Source organism: Symphodus melops, assembly GCF_947650265.1.
Source record: "Symphodus melops genome assembly, chromosome: 3".
Lineage (NCBI taxonomy): Eukaryota > Metazoa > Chordata > Actinopteri > Labriformes > Labridae > Symphodus > Symphodus melops.
The window spans coordinates 5209871-5231951 of NC_136693.1; the positions used below are offsets into that span (position 1 = coordinate 5209871).

At 38.4% G+C, this 22081-nt stretch overlaps 1 protein-coding gene across 2 annotated transcripts in view; it reads right to left on the reverse strand.

Moving 5' to 3' along the window:
* Window positions 1-22081, reverse strand: part of tspan4a (tetraspanin 4a) — a 130301-nt gene that overhangs the window by 10954 nt on the left and 97266 nt on the right. For both annotated transcript variants that reach the window (XM_079338970.1, XM_079338969.1), the window contains 2 exons: window positions 5850-5951; window positions 3662-3793 (listed from right to left, as the gene is read on the reverse strand). In XM_079338970.1, the coding sequence (XP_079195096.1) occupies window positions 3662-3793; window positions 5850-5951 (234 nt within the window). The remainder of the gene's footprint in view (window positions 1-3661; window positions 3794-5849; window positions 5952-22081) is intronic.

Consider the following 22081-nt stretch of genomic DNA (forward strand, 5'->3'; position numbering starts at 1 on the left):
TTCAGGAAAATGCAGCTGTCAAATAGCAGTCCTGCCTTCAGTAACCAGATCTATGGAGCGTCTGGCTCCGGTAACATGGCCTCATGCCTACATCACAAGATATAAGGCTATAGTTCATGAATTCCCAAAACAATATGACAAAACTAGGGATCTGCATAATTACCCAACTAAACAATTTAACTTCCTCCACCTTGTTTGTCAACACAAGCGCAGAACACTTGTGGTTTAGATTAATAATTCATATCTTTATTAACTCAGGCTCGCAATGCCAGTCAATTGTTGTGTTTAATGTGTAACACAGTCATCCGACACTGGCCAGGGCTTCAGCTCCAGTTAAACAGCAACAACGTGCCCTTCTTTCAGTGAAATCAGTCACACCACTAATTTAGTTATGTATGCACAATTCTTTACATTTAGCCAGCCTCCAGTGGACACTTAAGGAAGTGCACGTTTTAATTGAACCCCCTGTATTGGCTTCATTCTCTAACACTGGAAGATCCTGCTACACCAACAACACTCACTCTGTAGTTTGTTCAGAAGCTTTGGCACCATTTGGCCCATTTGATATAATAATTTGATTATGCCCATTTATCATTGTGTTGCATGGACTTTATAACATCTGTAGCCACACTGACTTCTATGTGATTATTGCTCATCACTGTCACTCACTATAATGCGACATGACTTATTTAGCACCGCTTCATCACAGTAGCTGACTTGTAAGACACATAACATGTTTATCCTAAATGATCACAACATGTTGATATCCACACTCATTTTTAATGTCATTCGTCCTGTCAACACAATTTACTGTGACATTTTATTTATATCTGTAATGTTGATGCCTTCAAAAGATATTTGGCTTTTGATGTTGGCAGAGCAGTACTGCAGCTGTTGAGGAGGTCTGCTGCTGGATGTGTTTTTCTGAGGAACTGAATAAGTTAACAGGATTTTAATGTTGAAAGGGAAAAAAGGAGTATCCTGCTTTCAACGTGTGACCCATAGTCAAATATTGTGTTTCCTACCTCCCTACAGTTTCTCAGGTATACTGTTCTTAGAAAAAGTCCACTGAAGCATATGCTGTTAAAGTAGCACAAGTAAATATTATCATTGAGGCAAACAGAGTGATAAAATAAAAGTGTCACCTAAGGTTGTCAACATTTCCAATACTTTGACACTTCAATACCACATTTATCAAAATTATGCAATATCCACTGTTTTCTTAAATCAATGGGTGGGAGAAATGACATTTGAAAAAAAAAAAAAAGTTTAAATCATATTTTCAACCTAAAGCCGTCACAAGTAAAAGACAGAAATTTGATGTCAATTCCCCACATAAACTGAAACCTTCATCTGTTAAAAAAAAAAGGCAAAAGATGAGTCTGCAAATACTCAGGGGTTTAGTGTAAGAAAAACGTTGTCTCCTGTGTCAAAGGCAGATATAAAGAGCTATAAAAAGGCACAATTTGGTACATCAACTGCCAAGACCAGATCATTAGGCCAAAGAGCTGATTCTGTCCATTGGAGCTAGACCTCTGAAACCTGTCTGGGGTTTCAAACACAGCATGAGAGACAGCCTCATTTCCTCTCGGACTTTGTGAAAAAAGGGAATTTTGAAGATGAATCTGTGGTTTTTCATTTTCAAAGTATGGGCTGGACTGTTGTACTTGAAAGGGAAAACAAAAAGGCCACTTGAAAGTTTTACATCTCCAGCCTTGCTTAATGACTGAAAGAACGCTTTGACTCATCGTGTTAATCACTGGTTTTGGTCGAAGGGTTCAAGAGAACAGGGGTTTACTGCCATGCGGGACTCCGTTTGCTCTGATTCAGGAATGGAAATGATTCTCAAGTGAAAGAATCCAGGAAAGCACATTTCACCAAGCACTGACAAGTAGATGAAGAAATCTTCTTCTGAACAAATGCAAGGCAGTACATAAACTTTTCCCCCAAAGCACTGGTGTCACGAGGGTAGCCTATTGTTATAAACACTGGCACTCAATCTGACAGCATGCAGGACAATTTGCTCTACTCATGAAGTCAGAGCGAACAAGCAGAAGACCTGGATTCAATTTACATTCTCTGACGTCACAAACTGCTCTATCACTTTACTTACCTGCCGCCTGGCCAGTGGATCTCTCTCTCTCTCATATTATCTCACCTGTGCGGTGTGGTAAAATCATTTGTAGCACAGACCAATTAACTTATAGCACGTGCGTCCTATTTGTTTCATTGTGCAGCCCTGAATTATATAATTAATAACAGCTGTCACTTCATATTATCTCATCAACACACTCCATTACCTCTTTAACTACGACTTCCAGTGTTGCTGTCCTGGCAATGTCTCTAGTAGCACCCAGTTTTACATATTCATTAAAATAAGCCTGCCAAAATTATACAGCTTTTGTTTTCCTCTCTATAATGATGCAATCCTCTGCACACCCTGTCAAGCTTTTCATGCTTACACTCACGCAACAAACATCCCTCCAAGCAAATGTGTTTTTTTTGTTTTTTCCACATGACACTAATGACTTTAAACTGAACTTTTTTTTCTGACTTGGCAGCAGCAAAGCAGCATACATTATTGGTGTTAACCTTGTTCCCAAGAGTTCAAAGTTGGGTTGTTGAGCTACACATAGAACCAGTCTGCATGGCAAAACACACATCTCTCTGTACAGTGCAGCTATCCTAATTAAGAAAATATGACACATGAGTACACAAGCCAAACACAAGTATCATTAACAGTGAAGTCCTCCTGGACCAAAGTGATTGCAATACTGGTGATTAAAAATATAAATCTCTCACTATGACCTGCTGCTGCTTGCTAAGGCTGTGCAACGCCCAAATAAAGACCACTGGCCTAGATTTTTGTTGGGTCTATTTTTTTGGCCGTGCTGAATGGTAGCATGTCAGAGCCAGGTTGTTATTTTAGTTTTTAAAATCCAAAAGAATAGCAGACTAATTAATTATGGTCCTGAAATGGTTTTTGAACTATATGAGCATTTCCTTTTTTTGTGTAACAAATTAACTCTCAAATGAAATCTAACCATCACTGTCGCTCTCAACATTATAATATCTCCTTTTGCATGTTTCTATTTTTGACCATTAATCTCAAATGAAACAGGACCATGTTTCCAAAGCAGACACTCACAAATAATCAAAGATAATCATTTCAATGCTATGTTTAATTATGTGTTACATAATACATTAGCAAACATTTTAATGCATGATTATAAATGTGCCTTCAGATCTCCAGCTCATTAAGCTTTCTGTTGTTGCCCCACGTTTCCAAAAAATAAGTCATTTTTATGCAACGGTTCCCTGATTTTGAATGAACAAATCTGACTTCTCATTTCTATGATGAGAGTTTAATCGCTGGTTTTTATGTAAACTATGACAGGAAGATATTAAAAGCAGTAGCTATCTTGTTAATGAATTCCCGGAGATGTCTCAAAACCATTAACTGTATAAGAAACAAAAGTGCACCATGTAAACAACTGATTCATCATAGCTTTTTTTAATCTTAAATGGGACCAAAATAATAATAAAAAGTTGATTTCAGTCACCATGAATGTTTCTTTTTTGTTTTGTTGAAAATGTTAAACTTAGTTATGCTGCTGTATAAACTCAAAAAGTATACTTCAACTTTCATGTCACATCTTACCGCTGTCCACCATGTTCCTGGGTTGTCCAGGCCACAGTTGTCGCTGTATTCCAGGCAGCAGGAGTCCGGCACACGGCTGGCATTGTACACCTCAAACCAGTCTGTGTGGTTGGTGACTCCACAGCATCGAAACTGTGACAGAAAAATAAAGAAGAGTCAAGGCAATCATGTCTTTTAATAACACCGACATGCTAATGCATCACATCAAATAAACATTCAAAGCTATAATCATGTACCTACCAAAAACTGCACTACAGCCAAAATAATGTATCTGTGCTGAATGTTGAAACCACTTTATCTTTCTGTTATTGAGCTGCAGAGCTTTTGTATAATCCGCCTTCCATTTGTTTCAAAGCCTTACATTCATTCATCTAGCTCTGCAGCCTCTTTTTAAACACATCTTCCTCCCTTTGTGATTGGTATAGATTTTTGATATGGAATCATGTCTTTGCCCACAATTCCATTCATCAGTGTACTTCGGGAAAAGATAAAGTGTCCCTGCTGTTTTGTTCGTCCGGCAGACTTTGATTCCACAAAGGTTTAATGCGGCCAGACGCTACAGCGTGCACAGAATCAGGGAATGTGTAATAATTTGAAACTCCCTCACCTTCGGAAACAAAAGATAAAGTTTTCAATTCATAATGGCCATGCACTGGAATTTCAATAACAAGTTAGCATTTGAGGCAAAGCTTTAAAGTCAAGGAACTGATAATAAACTGCATGATAAAAATTAAAAATTAACAACCAGTCAATCACTAACTGCTGGTAACAGTGACTACTGATTTATAGTTGCAGCATTCTTCTTTTGGAGGGTTTTTACTACCACTTCTTTTGTATGTAGATCCTTCTCCATTACATAAGCGGGCGTTAATAATATTCAGGGTGAACCTTGCTCCAGGGACATCTGCTTTATTATCGATTCAGTGACTCAGCATGTATGAAGGAGGCCTGGGAGTGAGAGCAGTGACAGAGTAAGCCTTTTAACGCTCTTCTTTGGTACCAAACTTTATGGAGCCTCATACAGTGCAGAATATTCCAATAACACAAAAAAAGTGGGCATTGCACATGCACCTATATTTTCACCCTCATTCAGGCATATTCTGCTGTAAAATCACTTTGTTCCTTTCAAAATAAAGCCTCCCTGCACATTCACACCCACACATGTAAATGTACAAACACATTTGCATCTGTTATTTGCATACCAATACAGTTCCCTGACATCATTTCTACTTTTTTTCATTCAACGTATGCACACACAAAGGCACACAGTAACACAATAAGCCTCCCAGAAACCAGACACAGATACATGCAGACATAGACTGGAGCCAAACATTCAGTGGTTATGGCACATTTGCTAATGGAACAAAACAAGCCATAACACTGGTATCTGTGATTTGGAGAAAAAAATAAAAATAAAAGGTCCAGAGAGCCCTGAAGTCTCCGATCTATCATTTGATGTCTCTCAAAGGCTTTCACCAGCAGCAGCATCCGTCCTCTGCAGTCCTTAATTCCAAATCTTGGTTTCTCACATTGTGTTTTCTTTACAGTGGATTTTAAAAATATAAATATTACAACGAATAAAGCACATCAAAGTGAGCGCTGGAAACAAAGATTACCTCAGAGAGGCTACAGTGTTTGCATGAATCTCTCTCAGTATTTTAACAAAGCTTTTTAACTATCAAAGCTTTGGGTGTTTGTTACTGTCTGTGGAAACATTTCCTATGCTTCAGATTGCCATCATTTAATGTTTCCAGCCTGCTTCGACATGATCCTATTCAAAACACAAAAAGGTTAGCAGTTTTTTTTTTTTTTTTACTTTTACACAGAATAGGGGAGGTGTAAACTGCAGTGACCTTTCAACATTTGTTTACTTTGTGTTAGTTTAATGTGATCAGTGGGACAAATGGCGGAAGCTTGCCAGAAGCCAAAGTAAGCAGTGTCACGATGAATAATGCAGTCCAAACGTCATGTATCTCAGCTTGTGACAAGGTATTTCCTCAGAGTTGACTTGCTAAATGGCACTAAAGTTAATATTGAATGGGCTGTGATGCTCGCAGCTCGATGTCTGAGTGTTTTTAAAACGCTGTGACCTCAGAAAACTGTGACTGGAGAGGAGAAGGCTTTTTGTCTTTTTGATTTATGTTAGCAAACACAACCTCCAACCCTCTCCAGTGATCTCCCATCTTACATCGGTTTGTACGATCATCCAGGCGTTGGTCAAACCCACGTTGCCCTCGGTGCCGAACAGCTGGAGGCCCTTCTTCAGATCCCTCTGTGCGTAGTGATCAATCTGAGATAACAAGACAGGAAAAATGGTTGTGTCAGAGAAAGAAAATAAGATCATTTAGCAAATCCAATTTCCACCTGCTTATTCCCATTTTCATCAGATGAGAACAAATGGAATTAGAAGTCAAGAGGCACCAACCATGTGTATTCCCATTTGTCTTGTGGGAACCTACAGTGCAATTCAGCTCTCACAAGCAGGTTCTGTCTATTGAAAATAGTGAAACCTATTTTATGTAATGTTTTGTAATCCTCTCTGTCACTCATCAGATCACCACACACATATACACTCACTGTCTTACTGCACGCAGTGGCTTGTCAGCTTGATTGTGTGTGTCTGATTTTTTGACAATGCCCATCAGCAGCAAGTTTTACCAAGATGCTTCAATTATGCTTCAAAAAAAGATGTTTCAAAGTTTAGTCAATATGACGTCATTATAACAGGTGGTCCACATGTGGCCGAGGCTTGTTGATGGTTTAACTAATCACACCGATTCTAAACTAAGAATGTGCAGAATGACATCTGCAGCAACCAGCTGCACAACAGCTGTGTCATATGTTTTGCATTTAACATAAGACGTTGCCCCCCCAGTCAGTAGAATTACAGGAGGCTGGTATTGAACGCGCGCTCACAGAGCAGGTGTCAGACAGTACTGAAGTACACTGGGGTGCAGAGCGAGGGGAGGTGAGGATGGTCATCTAGTATGGATTAAAACAGGACAGACGTAAAAATGGACAGTAAATATATTCAAGCGGCTCACCCATTTATCATCTACTGTGTGTATAGGAAACACTGGTGATGTGCTCGCCATGGTGTCAACTTGACTCCAGTCTCAAGGCTTTCAGGAGCAACTACAGTCTCACATCACATTTGTGTGCCACTCGAGTCTAAAACTCAAGTCCCCATCTCTGTAATCTTTGAACCCATGTCTTTTTTGTTTCATCTGTTTCTGACTACTCTGTGTATTAGTCTCTGTTTTCCTTCCCTAAGGTGTTACTTCATATCACAGAACAGTGTATGTTCTTCATAGCTTTTATGTTTATCATCTGTTTTGTTGCCCTTTCATGTCACCTTTACATATTGGTTTTTCAGTGTTTATCACAGTCACCCCTTTGTTTCTGTTTTGTTTCGATAATCAGTCGGGAGTCTCTCTGAGGTATTTTATTTTGAAATTGACCATTTTCTGTATGTTTCTGTGTTCGACTTCCTTTTCCTGTTGATCTGCTCATTCAGCTTTTTACCACGTGGTATCGATTCTGTCTGAAAATAGTTCAGTGGAGCAGAGTGGTGCTTCCGGCATGCTGCTGAGATGGGTCAGGGGTGTGCAGTGGAAAGGTGCATTGACCGGAGAGGGCATGATTAGCTCCTGAATGCATTGCACAACTGCTGAGGGGTTTCTGTGTTGGTCTACAGTAAGGTCCTCTGTCTGTGTGATGAAATCAAACACCAGCTAAATTAATGAAGCATTTACACAACATGTTTTGAAGTGTTTTCAGAGCAGAGCAGCAGTTTGCATGGCTTGGAGTTGGACTGATAGTTTACATCGTTATTTTTTTTTTTTTTTTGCTGACATTGTGGACCACTTAAGAACCAAGACAGTCCCAACACAAGATTTTATGGGTTTAATAAAGTGAATGTGGATACTTGACTCCCCTGCATAGCAGAAGTAAATGGACTGAGAGAGAGTGCAGTCTTTACTGATGCTGGCACTCAAGTGTCCTAACATACAGTAAGACCAGTAAATTGTGGCCAACAATGGAAACTTTGCTAAAGTTAGAGAGAGAGAGAGAGAGAGAATTGGATTTGCTCAGACAGAAACATCACACTGCAAATGGCAGGTTACTGAGCCGTTGTTCAATACACATGCTGCAGATCCCTGTCAGTTTAGTTTAGAGGCTCTGGTTCAGCAGATTGAACCTAAACAAACAAGATAAAACAACATTTAATAAAATCAGCTTTTCCTGTAAGCTTTGAATCAAAGATAACAAACAGAATGTGTAAAAACAGCCACAGCGATAAACAAGCTTAAACACTATAAAGCTTTTCTGTCACTGAAAGTAAAATACATTCTTTTTAAAATCAACAACACAATCAGAGAGCCTGCTGCTGATGCAAACACAGACACAGACAGAGGCAGCTCGGTCTTGTTTACACATTTAGGTGGTCAATCCCATCTGACATCAATCCCATTGATTTCCACTGACCTTGGTTCTCTTCTCCTCTGCAGCCTTTTAGCCTGTGAGGTGCTGCAGACACCAAACACCTTGTTAAATCTCTTCAAACTTCAAACGCATGAAGGCCTTGATTTTGCCAAACCTCATTTAAATGTTGAAGCTGGGTTGCAGCTTACATTTAGTGGGCATCCTTGATATTTTAAATATATCAAAGGGAAGAGCAGGATCTTACCCTCAGTAATCAGACATTTCCAGGAGACATTCGAGTGTAAGAAGGCAATGCAACAGATAATGAATCAAGTTGCCTACTGCGCTCAGATTTGAAAACACACAACATTGCTCCAGAGTAAATGTTGCGAAATAGACTCAACATGTTGATGCAAGAGACGTTCTGCCAAAGATTTCACACAATTCCCTTTTAAGACCGCTACAGGTGGTAAAAAAAAATAAAATAAACTCTGTGCTTGCTATGGGAAGAAAGAAAAAGACTAGAAAACCTTGATGTTTTTTTCCAAATCCAGGATTTCAAAAATATATTCAACTTCAGCTCTTTCTTCTGCAAGCTAGAAGAGACACGAAATACTGAGTGATGTATATTTTGTATTTCTCTACATTGACGACAAAACATCACAGGATACATCACAACTTGTAATTTCAATAAGTCTGTCAACCCAAACACACCAGTCTTTGGTTATTAGCGTCTGATACAATGCCAGATATGTAAAGGTGCATTTCGTTTGGAGTCATTTAGTTGCAGTATTCTGGTTTCACACAGGACTCACTGTATGGTCCTTCGACGGTCTTGTGAAACGGCTTCCCCTAACAAAGGTTTTTCACTTCTATATTCCACTCCCAGCTATACTTTTCTACTGTCAAGAAATCCCTTTTACAAAGACTGCTCGAGACAGGATATTGATGTCTCTTTTATGCCTCACTGTCTGTGTAAGGCACAGAGGTGGAATGGTGGGGCACAATCGCACCCGAACTATTAGGGAGTGAACCATTCCCAGGTCTAGAGTTGATGCCGTTCAACATGATTCCTCAACATTGTTCTCATGTTTTCTTGGTGATGTTTCTTTTAATAAAGGGAAAGATTAAGCACACAGAGATATTAACACCGACCTAACACACATTCATACAAACAGATAGACAAACAGACAAACAGGAAAAAAAGGTCCCTGATGTTTCTTCAGCCAAAAATAAGGTTGTTAAATAATTATGATTATACAATATTAGCGGTAATAAGATATTATATGGATTACTTACAGTATAATATCCTGCTTTTCATGGGGCCAGTCTCCAATTAATTAACATTTACACAGTGGAACTTTAATCGCTGTTCTTTAGTGCAGTTGCCTTCAGTGTCTGCACAGTCTGATGAGCACAGTACATTATGTTTTTGCCTATATGCCAGCTGATTTAACATTATTTAAGCAGCTGATTAAAGATTTTATTCAGCTGTTTATCATTTTGTCCTTTAAAGCACATTAAGAAAATAGTAATGGCGCCGTGTCAATAACTTATGTTTATTTTGACTTGCAGTTCTTGAGGTTTTGTGTACCTACAAGTTGTATTAAAGACTTTTTTTAAACCTTCATTAAAGGTCATTAAAATGCCTGCGGGGCTAAATAGTAGAGTCAGTTTTGTTAAATTAGTGGCTTTGGGGTAAAATGTGCTCTACATCCTGAGGCAATAAAAATTGTGTTCAGCTTATACACTATTTAATTTGATTCCATTTCCTAATTCCAATGAAAAGAGGTCAACTAGGCAAAGAGCTAAAGGAAATCAAGTCACATTAAGAATTAACTAAAAATATCTACTACAAACCCTTTTTCCTCAGACATATCAGGAAACTTTCTGTTGTTTTTGTTGTGTTCTTATAAAAAGCGATTTAACAATGAAACGTATTTAATGCCACAAAAAAAAAAAAAACTAAGAATAAACATTGCTGGCTTAATATTTTCACTCAAAATAACAACACTGTGGGAATTTGCTCAATAAAACTGTCAGGCCCAATTTTATGGGGGTGTGGAGAAGTAATATAAAATCCCAGAATGCCACCAGTGAGACTTGTATCCCTTTAAAAAAAAACAAAAAAACAAGAACAGAGAAATATGACAGCTTGAGATGGACTAAATGTTCCTGGCTTATTCAGCAACCTTGCCAATTCTCTACAACGCACATTATGATACAACCACACACTATCATGAACTTCTAAACTCTTGCCCATTATTTGGCCTGGAGCTGTTTCCATGTGCAACATATACAAGCAAAGAAAAAGTCAAGTACCTTTATTGCTCTGCTGTGTACCTGATGTTTTGAAGGATTTGGTAAAAAAAGTGCAGGTTGACACATTTGGATTAGTTTGGTTTCTTGTAATGCATTTCCCATTCATTCACTTGATTAAGCTAAATTCAACGCTGCCTCATCAGATCAATGGCATGGCTTGTTCCTCTTATACTGTTTAACACCTCCCTTTTAATGGCCATACCAATTCACAAAAGCACTTGCATTTCCCTCATCTGCATGTGTGATGTCGTCTACCAAGGCTATTTAGATCACTCTAAGATCTACTTTAAATTGCCTCCATCAATAATACTCAGACCTTTGCCATTAAACAATAAAGTTAAAATGAATTATCTCAATAACGGGACATACGTTCATCCGGCATGTAAAACCAATCTGAAATAAGTGATTGAAAATCTGTCCGAACTAAAGGTGGACCATATTTATGAAAATAAACACAAGATCACAGATTTGTTTCGTTCCCAAACTAGCAACTGCCATTATACTAGCAAAAGTAAAGCAAGTGTTTGAACTTTTTTCCACCTTTTTCCCCCTGACCACAATTTAACCCTGTCCATAGTCACACAGGAACAAAATACCTTAAAAAAAGTAACATTTCCTCTTTTACATTTAAACTGAAAAAACTGAATGAGGAGGCCACTAAGGGGTTCAAGAACATTTGTATACCATTGATGCTATTGAAGAAAAGTTGCCAAATAATCTGATTGGACGCGAGGCATGACATGGAGGTGATAGACTTTCCTCTTCATTCATTACCCTGCTCAGCCAAGTCTTCTTCATACCAGACTGCACCAGACTGTCATTGTTTTGCCTTTGTTAGACGAGCAACTATCAGCAAACTCTCACTTCCTCTCTGGGAAAGATACAGATTAATTAACAAAATACAATATTGCTGAAATGTAGTCGAACATGAAGTTGTAAGAGTGCAAGTTAAGAGAACAGTCCCAGTATAAATACAAAAATATGGCACTTTATATACTGTTTATAAAAGCTTTATCACAGTAAGGTTGTGATGTCATTCAGAGTATAAAAACACTGTAATCCTCCTCAGCATGCTGCTTATGGACGTGCCTTTAACAGATTCATAGCCATGCCATCATGGCTACTGCTATTTTTTCCTTTACTTACAGGAGACACAATTTTCTTTGAACATGTATATGACTAAACTATGATTAAACAGTTATGCACCCTAATATTGCTCACAACCAACTCTTCATGAAAAGCTTTCTGATTTTAGCTGTTAGCTATTTTTGGCCGTTTGTTGAGCTTTGTGTTGGATGCTCAGCAGGTCGCACATAATTTTAAATTATTATATTATCGAAAAAAGCTTTTTGTTGTTGCTGGAAAAGGGTTGATAAGAGCTGTGAGATTGAACCATATGGTAGATATTGATACTTCCCTCTAGGTCTTTCAATTTGAATAAGTCTTTCTCGGAGTACTTTGGTGCAGTGTTGTCAAAACTCTTGATAAGTGGAGCTTTTATGTTTTCCAAAGTCTTTTCCAGCCATTCCATGTTTATCACAGTAATCATTACACTTGCACAGCTGGTTGTTTGCTGCATAACATCACAGGTGGGCTTCCTCTCTGCCAATCACATTGCTCAGTCAAAATTAGACTATGTATTGGGACCTGCAAACATAATTACATCATAGTTTGGATGCCTCAACGAGACGGAGATAAAAGAGCATTAGAAAAGACAAATGACACGGGGTGCAATTTCTTGCAACAATGAAGAAGTGCCAAATCTGCTCTCTAAATAAACTGATGCTGAAGACTTCTGCATGATGTCTCAATTCTGACTCTCAGCATCGAGCAAGCTATCCACAAAGTGATGTAAGAATCCAGCATAGGGAACCCTTAAGTCCCATTTGCAAGGTCTGCATAAAGCCCCAAGTCTTCTGAAGTTGTCAGATAAAAAAGAAAAAAAAATACTTTTATCTAAAATCCAAGTAGGTCATTAGTAAAGAGGGACTCCCGTGAAAGTGCGTCAAGCAGACTGTGCGTAAGCTTCAGCTTTACTTTTAACTCACTATTGATGTTGTCCTCAGGACTTTGGTCGTCCTTTAACTACGGCAGTCGAGTCAAAGATGGGCCATCAATTATTTATATGGCAGGGATACAAGGAGAGATGAGAGATGTGTATGGAGAGGAGAGGCGAGACAGAGATGTGGGTTTTATAAGGAGACGAGAGATGAAGGTGGGGAAGAGAGTGGTTGCAGGGAAAAATGTAAACAGGGGAATATAGAGAGAGAGGATGAGCCATAAGGCAATGAAGAGTAGAATATGTAAAAGCAAAAGCACTGCGGAGTAGATGAAGTGGTTATATTGTATGACTCGTGGGCTTTAGATAGTGCTGACAGTGTATAGAAGACAAAAGATCTGTGACAGCGCAGGACATTTTGTTTGAGAGGAACACAAGAAAGGGATTCTCGAGGAGGAGGAATAATGAGCGGAAAAATGGCTCAATTTTCCTCCTTCCTCAAAACAGTGGAGATCCATTTCCTGTGTCGTGAATGCACGAGGAAGGCTGAATCAGAGAAACAGCAAGAAGAACAGTCACAGAAAAAAAAGGGGAAAAAAGATCTGTGATAGTCTTTTGCACTTTTTGACAATTTCCCCACAAGATGCCAAACTGCATAGAATATGCCCTACTTCAACTCCTACAATGACGCCACGGATTCTAAAAAAAGGCGCAATAACATTATTGATTCATAGCTTAAATTACAGCATTAACGTTTGAAGTTCATCCCTTTGAGGTTCGGCTCAGGCAAATCTAGGTTGTATCAAATGTTTGATTCGTGCTTTAGTTGTTTTAAATGAGTGTAATTTGGTCAGCAAGGTGTCTCTGTATTTTGTGAATGAACTTTAATGTTTTACTGGGTTCCTGCCTTTCTCACAAAAGGCGGCCATGCTTATTGGAAAGGGCTGGTTTCGTCAAATACTTTCGTTTTATCCTTCCTCAGAGGGAGCCCAGATTACTTTCCCCAGACTCATGCCCAATTTGGCCAAAGTCAAGGTTATTTAAAGGCATAATCTCCACTGCAGACACATTATACTTCGGTCTGACTGGCTGCCCTTTACTCCTGCTTGGCTAAAATCCTCAGAAGCTCTGCACTGCTATTCGAAAAAGAGTTATAGGGACATGCCACCCTTCTGAAGAGTCCACATGTTATTCCTGTGCCTCAGGATGGATTGGTCAATACTTGTGAACTAAGAGAACTCTCCTAAAGCTTAAAACTCAAGAACTAACCCTTAAATTTGTCAAGTGGGATGTGAAATCCAGCAGTGCTCCTTGGATAAAGAATGGCGCCATCCAGTCACAAATTCAATGGCTTTGTCTCTGACTTCTAATTCTGTCCCGGGGCACAGCAACAAAATACCTAAATAATTTAATTTAAGTTTTAAGACACTCCCCTTCAAATGAGTGATCTTAGTCCTTTGCTCAGTAGAATCAATTACAATCCCAGCAAAGGCAAATCAATCAGAATTTCCAATCCTCTGCTTCTAATTGGTTTCTGATTAACACCATGCAAATGGACAATCAATGTCACTAAAGGAGGGAAAGCAGTGGGCTAGCAGAATCGAGGCGATAACAGATGATACTTGAATAACCTCAATCAAGGTAGTAGCCAACTGAAGGATTTTAGACGAGAAGTTGGACAATAAACCAGATCAGAGCTACTTTTTTAAAAAAAACCTTCACTGTGGTTAGACTTAATTTAAGTTTATGATGTCTTTGCAAAGTTGCATCTAAAGGGCTGAATTACATTTTCTGGAGGCGTTAGGCCCCGTGAACTTAGTCTGCTCTAAAAACATTTTCTTGTTTAACTTGGAATTCAAGTCCGTCCACCATTTCACTCTCCCAATACAGCCACAAAGTGCTATTTAAAAAAAAAAGAGAGAATAATTTCTGTCCTTTCGGTCAATAAACCAAAAACCCCAAACAAATTCTACACAATCATAATGCGAGGACCTTGCTGTTATTTTAAACAAAAGTTAGACATAACCAAACCGTCACACAGTATCCTTTTAAATCACAGTATCCTTTTAAATCACAGTATCCTTTTAAATCACAGTATCCTTTTAAATCACAGTATCCTTTTAAATCACAGTATCCTTTTTAAATCACAGTATCCTTTTAAATCACAGTATCCTTTTAAATCACAGTATCCTTTTAAATCACAGTATCCTTTTAAATCACAGTATCCTTTTTAAATCACAGTATCCTTTTAAATCACAGTATCCTTTTAAATCACAGTATCCTTTTAAATCACAGTATCCTTTTAAATCAGCTAATCTTAGGCCCTTAAATTAATCCCCCCTATAAAGTCCTCACATTATCTTCACCTTTTTAAAGTTGTGGGTGGGAGTAAGCTGCTTTAAAAAGTTTCCTAAATAATAACTTGTTAATGTGTCTGATGAGGTCTCGTAACAGTGCAGGTTGCAGAGCATGTGTCCGTGAGAACAGTGCAAGGACACATTGTACACTATATCACTGTGTGAGATCTTATGCAGGTAAAGAAAACAGAAATGCTTAAATGAATGAACTACACTTGGGCAGCTGTAAATGTATTTTGGTGGGCAGCCTAGTCATAATTTGTTTGGGTGACACTGCATTGTAAGACAGTCGCAATTCATAGCACCCCACCAAATGTATGTTTATTTCTGTGTGTGCTGAAGAGAGGGAGACAAGCCACAGATGATCCAGACAGAAGTCTTTCATTCTGATGCAGCATCTCTGACAATTCTGTCCTGCACTCAACCATGCAAATGTTTGCTGAGTGAAATACAGGGGAGTATTTTTCCACATTATAAGAGCCAGACTTACATAAATTAAATATTGGGTGCTCGATTCTGGCAAACCCGTGCTCAAATTCAGGCCCTGTGTACTCCAAATCTTTCAGTTCATAAGAAGCTGATTCTGCTTCCAATTGACAGAGATGGATGTCCTTTTCCGGAATAATTATAGATTTTGAAAGAAAGTAGAATTAGAGGAAATAAGATGGACACATTTTCCAATGCTAATTTCCATCTGGTTATAACTCCCATTTCGTTCAGCACATACCACAAGATAAACCCAACAGAACCATCGAAACGCTACAGTACATCCGATTCTTTAGCTACAGTCAATCTCTGACTGTCAGTATTAATGCCCTGTTCTGTCTGTTATGTGCACCTGTGATTTAACATGTTTGACATACCTGTGAGATGGTTTTTAACCTCTGCCATAAGCCCTCTTTGGATTTCAAGTATAAAACTGGTGCTGTCTAATCAGATTCCCCGGAAACAAAAAGAAGACAAAGGTCTGATAGGTGATCTCAGCTACGTTGCCTTACTTTGATGTTCATATCAGATCTTTTAGATCTTTAATCTGTAACCCCAAAGACACTCGTACAGAAACTGAACAAACCAGGAACAAGTTGAGATCTAAAAGATATCTTGAAACAGATCCAAATAAAACAACCTTTGAAGCTGGAGGAGCAAAGGGAAAAAGAGAACAACACACCTGGCTGTCCAACTCTTACTGAGCAGAAAGTCAGCTTTTGTGAAGGATGTTTTATTCTGCTGAAAGTCACTGGATATGGGAATAACGTTTTCAACTTGTAATGCCCGGTTACAACCCAAAATGTGCAGCCCACTTCACAAAAAAAAACCTGTTTCCCATTTAATTATCATATTAAAAAGACATTTCAGTCATAAGGGCTGTCCGCTTAGAGAACTATACATACTATGCCTCAGTACATGGCGTCCGCAAACTAACCACTTTACTACCAGTGCCCCTATCCAAGGCAAACTATTTACCATTTTACCAATAAATATGAAAGTAGTTAAAATGTACCAATATGTTGTAACCAGGGCAGTCAGTATTATGTAGTTAGTAATAATAATAATAATAATTTAAGGTTTGAAAAGCATTATTTTTTTAAATCATAAACATTGCATGCTATTTTGTTTTCTTTAAAAAATAGCAATTAAACGCTGATAAAAATGTGATTGTTAAACATCCTGAATAGTAAAATATATGATACTATAAATGTATTCAGTAATTTAAAAGGTACTGATCTGAATTCATTATCACACTATGATGATGTAATGTCATTATGCTTATTTAAATAGATTTGCAGCAGAGGTGGCATAGTTGAGTTTGCTTCCTCCTGAAAAGCTTCACTCTCATGTGCTCCTCTGCAACATCAGGATCTTAGCCAGATTGCAATTTAAATTATTCATAATTACTGTCTCTGCGATTCCTCGTTATCTGTAGCTTTCAAACTTCATGCTCTCTTGTCACAGATATTTCAAGACTCCAAAAACAAATGTTTGTCAATTATCTCAATTGGTCTCTCATATTAGCATTGGCCTGACCTGGGTGCATTTTAGCAACCTGATTAGCCAGCGGTGTTTATCTAATTGCAGCTCTCCAGTCTGAACGAAATGAAAATTTCTCAGGCTTGAAATGTATTCAGACAAGGGTGCTGTGGTTTGATATCTTGACAAGCTTAAATGTCTTGACTGCTTATGCTAGAACAGTAATGATGTGGAAAAAGTGGAGCTATCAGGCTTAAAATGGGATTCCAGCCGGTCTCGTGAGTTGTACGTTTGCACTTATGTGTGATGCTTGTAGTTTGTTTTACTGCATGAGTGATCACAGTTGTGCTCAGTTCACAGTGAATACTCTACCCTCTCCTTTTCAAATTATTCCACAATTTTTTAATGTTCATGCTGACAACAGTGGAACAGAGCCAAGAAGAGAATACAGTGATATGAGCGAGAGTGACAGCTGAAATAGACCCTCGATCTCAAGAGAAATGATGCGTGTCAACAGAATTTACCACAAGACATTTTCTCAATGGGAAAACTGCATTTCAATTTCAAACACAGCCAACAGGATGAAAAGAGGTGTTTTGCACAGCAGAAAAACAGATTGTTCTTATGAGGGAAAGTTCTTATTCCGATAAGCAAAATAAACCTCTGAACATTTGTAACACTTTTTTCGAAACAAACAAACCACATTGTCGATGTAGGCAGATACTGTATGAGAACGTTTTTGAAAAGGTTGAAACAAATCTATGATCCGAGAAATTGTAATCAAATTAAGAACAGAAAATTACTTAAAATAATGGCTTAATGTTTTTTTTTTTTTTTTCGATAAGCTTATATGAGTCTACAGTCGTGCGAGTAGCAATGTGCCACATCAACGTAAATCCAAAAACTTCTCACTATAGTTATTTGCTAGTTAGAACAAATAAAGGTACCAGCAGAGGAAGGTATTAGGGATTACATTTAAGAATTGGTGGAAATAAAATATAGAAAGAGGTTGATGCAAATCACCCTGGGAGAGTGAGGAATGCCTTAACCCCATTTATGACAATCCATCTAAAAGTTGTTGATACATTTGATTCCTTGCCAAAGTCATGAACTGATTCCTGCTCACCAGAATACTAGTTTAGCAAAAGCCGGGGAGGGATACTGTTACGCCCCACCATCAGGCGGCCCGATGGGGCTAACAAGAATCCACAAAACCCATTAAAACACACTAACACTAACCAAGTCAAATAAAGGGATTTATTACAATTATACAAACTAAATGATAACAATGATCAACTTAGACTAATGTGACAAAACACAACAAACAATCCCTGACAGACAACCACAGCAGTCCCATCCCCAAAAGTCTTCTGCCTGAAGCCAGCACAAGCCTTTTAAGCACTGAATCCAGGTGAGCCTCGTTGGACAATCAGTGGCCACACCTGTGCAGGAGAAAAATAGACAGGGAACAAAACAGCACAGGGAACATACAGCCGTAACAGATACACTGTGCAAGTTCAGGACGATTTTGACCAAATACTCTTACCACTGATATTGAAGTCAGTGTAGATTTCATGTTGATTGCATAGCTTTTGTCACTAAGTATACATTTCTGATTGCAACTGTGCATCTAAAAGCACCATGGCAACTGCAGGCATGTCCGTTTGATAAGTCTTCCCCCTCTCAGAGAACGTTGGCAGGAGAAAGCTGCGGACCTCCAGTTGTCAGGAAACTTTTAACATGGTTAAGCTCGAGAGTAAGCTTATGCTTGATATTTTGTGTGCGTCTTAGAGAGCCAGAGTGTTTTGGTTGGCGTTCTTATTTGAACCACGTATGAGACAACTGAAACACAGAACTGACTTTAACTTCCATCCCTGATTTAACAAGTACAGAGTGAGCACTCAGGGTGTGCTTGATAATCAAACTGTTCAGTGTAAGCAAATAATTTGTGATCTTTCTTGGAGCGGGATGACATTCCACAACAACATTTTTACACTCCTGCAGTTTCTTCCTGCCTTAGGCATTTACATTTAAAAATTCAGAATTTCTAAGTTAAACTTGCTGACTATTTTCTCCCTGAGATTTCAGTTCTGTTGAGTTGCCATGTGAAGAGATTACGTATTTATTTTAAACGAGAAGCTTAAAATATAAAGATGCATCTGTTTTCACACCTGCTACAGATGCTTCAGAGGAGTTAGCTGTTGATAAATAAATTTAACTTAAAATTGTTCTCAGTTATACCTTTTATAGTGTATAACATAAAGGCAATACAATAATGTCTAAGAACCTGACAAAATGATTTTACAATACTCCTTTTATTGATTATTAATAGCAGGCATTTTACAGATGGTATCAGAACTAGATACATGGCTCCTGCTTCATCTGCTGTTGTAGATGTAACAGCCGCCATGATTCATTTTAACCGCTCCGGCGCCCTTTGGGTTAGTGGATGAGGTCTTGTAAGGATCCAGGCTGCCCATAGCTCTTCATGGCTTCCTTTTTACAGCAGCATTACCTCACCTTGACTTGTCCCAAAGAACACAAGCTGATAGGAAATCACCTCCACAGCTGCCTTGTGACAGCTACCTCGTTCAAACCTCAGCCGCTGTGCAGCAGAGAAAACACCTCCTGCTTTCCCTGATATGTAACATCATGTAGAGGTGACAACACTAATGATCCTGGCAGTAGGAGACATGTACATGCTCTCTGAGATTAGGCACAGGTTAGGATGGAGTTCCTGCATGTCAAAGGCCAAATGGTTTATTTCTTTATGTCATTTTTTTATTGAGGTAGTTGTACTTTTTATTTAATGGTAAAGGTTAAATGGCCAAAGAAGAAGTGGAGAGCAGGAGGAAAATAATGATGAATCCATTCATCTTTTGCTTTACCTTTTTATGTGTATTTAATATTCTCCAGTTAAACGGATATTGTGATGTGTCATAACATTGAAATGTATTATCACAGGCTGTTCCATGATCTAATCGCTATTGTGGGCCACAAGGTAGCAGCATCATGTACGGTGAGCACATCACAATTTAAAGTGTGCTGACGTGTGATACCCAGCTCCACTTTCATTATTATAAACTATTAACATTGTTTTAATGGTTCTCAATTTGTAGTTCAGCTTTGCAGTTCGAGAGATTGTATTCATGAAAATACATTCATATTAACTGGGGCTTTGAGGGATTGTATCTGGTTCAACAGCAGCAGTGAACATACAATATTGATTGATTTATTATGAACGCTCTACAGTGTGCTGTATGTTCCTCAATCTGAGAAAAACTGTAGCGTATATAAAGGAGTGCAAACTGCAGATGTTTTCACAACAGCAACCTTTTCATTTTACCGTTTTATTTCCGATAACAAAGGGATTATTTTCTGTGGGCTGTCAGAGACCATTTTGTTACCTTTAGAAAACATGAAGTTGTTTTTCCCCAAACAGAAGAGAAAGATTTGTTGACTTGAAACGGCAGTATTAAACGTCCTTACACTTTTTGTCCACAGTTAAATACATTAAATTTGTGCAGCTATTCTGCTTATTATTGATGTCACTGATCTGCCTCGTGTTTCCTTTTATTAGATGTGTTGATGGTTTCTCCCCTGTTATCATTTATACTTACTAATAGGAATACTGAGGAGGATTAGCACCAGGACTGTCTGAGAGATCTTCTTTAATACAGTAAGTATTAATCATTGACTACTGAGCTGATTGTACTCTATTTGAATGGGGCTAATGTTGGCGACAGCTAGCGGGCAGCTGCTACCAAGAAGAAGTGATCAACATATAGTTATTGTGGTGAATTAGATTTTAGATCATGGTTTTTTCTTTGTGCTTGTTTTGTTCTTTTTGTACGTTTTCAATGTTTTGATTTATAACTTGTGGAATGATGTATGCGTAAATTTGGGATGCAAATGTAGTCATATTTATTTAAATTCTGTACATAAGCAAGTTTCTTTCTTCCGTAATATGATTATGTATTGGTATAATTGGCTATTGTGCATGGTATCAAAATGAAAAGCCAGTCAAAATTCAGCCCCCGTAACTCCTCTAGTCACAAGTCCTTCGTGCTTTGTTTGAAATCAGCACAAGAAGGTAAACAACGTCACAGATTGACAACATGGAGCATTTTAAGACCGTCTCTGGACTGGCTTTTTTTAATTTTAACCCATCAGTGTCAAAAAATATAACCCTCTTTGGCTTCAGGGCCTCTGTTGCAAACTGTGTTTGAAGTGAAAGAAAGCTGAAGTCTGCTGTGTAGCACAGCTGGTGTTGAACAGGTATTAGATTTGAACGTGAAATCAAAGGGTGTTCATAGCTCAGAGATATATTTGTTTGATTGATTTGTGTGACCAGTGTGTGCCTGTGTTTGAGTACAAGCAATGATGCATTGATTGCTGGTTTCATTCAACAGGGGATAGATGAAGCTTGTGCAATTATACAGTACAAAGGATGCCTTGTGTGTTCATCTGCTGCAATGTAGAGGATTCTGATGTAATAAGCTTTATAATCAGTGCCACAACACAGCTTCTCAGTTATTGATCTGGTTTTGTCCTGGTCCTATCAATAGAGTTGCACAGCAGCTATGCATGCACCCCAGGGGTAACATGTCAAAGAGTTAGTGTGGGGATAGCCAATTATTTCACTTGTATGGTTTCCATTGAGTGTCAGCTTTTTCGATTACTTGGTTTCATTCCAGTGTTCACTCCATTATTTATGCGTTTGGTGAAAGCTTTGAATCCCTGCAGGTTGTGTGACCATACACTAAACTTTGTTTGTGTCCGGCACCTCAAGGCTTTTTGGATAAACAAGACTACTCACGTCTGTTTAACAGCTTTATAATTCTCAGAGAATCATAAAACACAGGACATGATGGAAAACTGTGCATTGTGCCAATGGGTGGTATACACATTAGGTTTGCCTTGATGTTAAGAGTGGCATGAGAGACGTGGGAAAAATGAATCATCCAAGCAACAGTCAAGTCAAATCAAGTTTATATAGCATGTTTATAACAGCTTTGGCTGACCAAAAGTGCTTAACATGCACACAATCCGATACTAATAGTCAGGGACTCAAATTATCAAGAGGGTAAAAAACAACCATTTTAATAAATACAAAACATCCAGAGCGCATAAATGACAACTGTTAAAGTGCCTTAAAACTTAAGCTCAGCAGAGGTTAATAAGCTGGAAGTGAAAACACCTGTGAAAGCAGTCGCTCTCCGTATTCTGGAGTAATAGGTGTCTAGTCTCTGATCAAAGTGTAACCTGCGTTGGCTACTGAGCATGAAATCACTGTCAAGCTGCTTTAAGCTGAGAGCAGTTGTCTTCATGTTCTGTTTGCAACCTGAA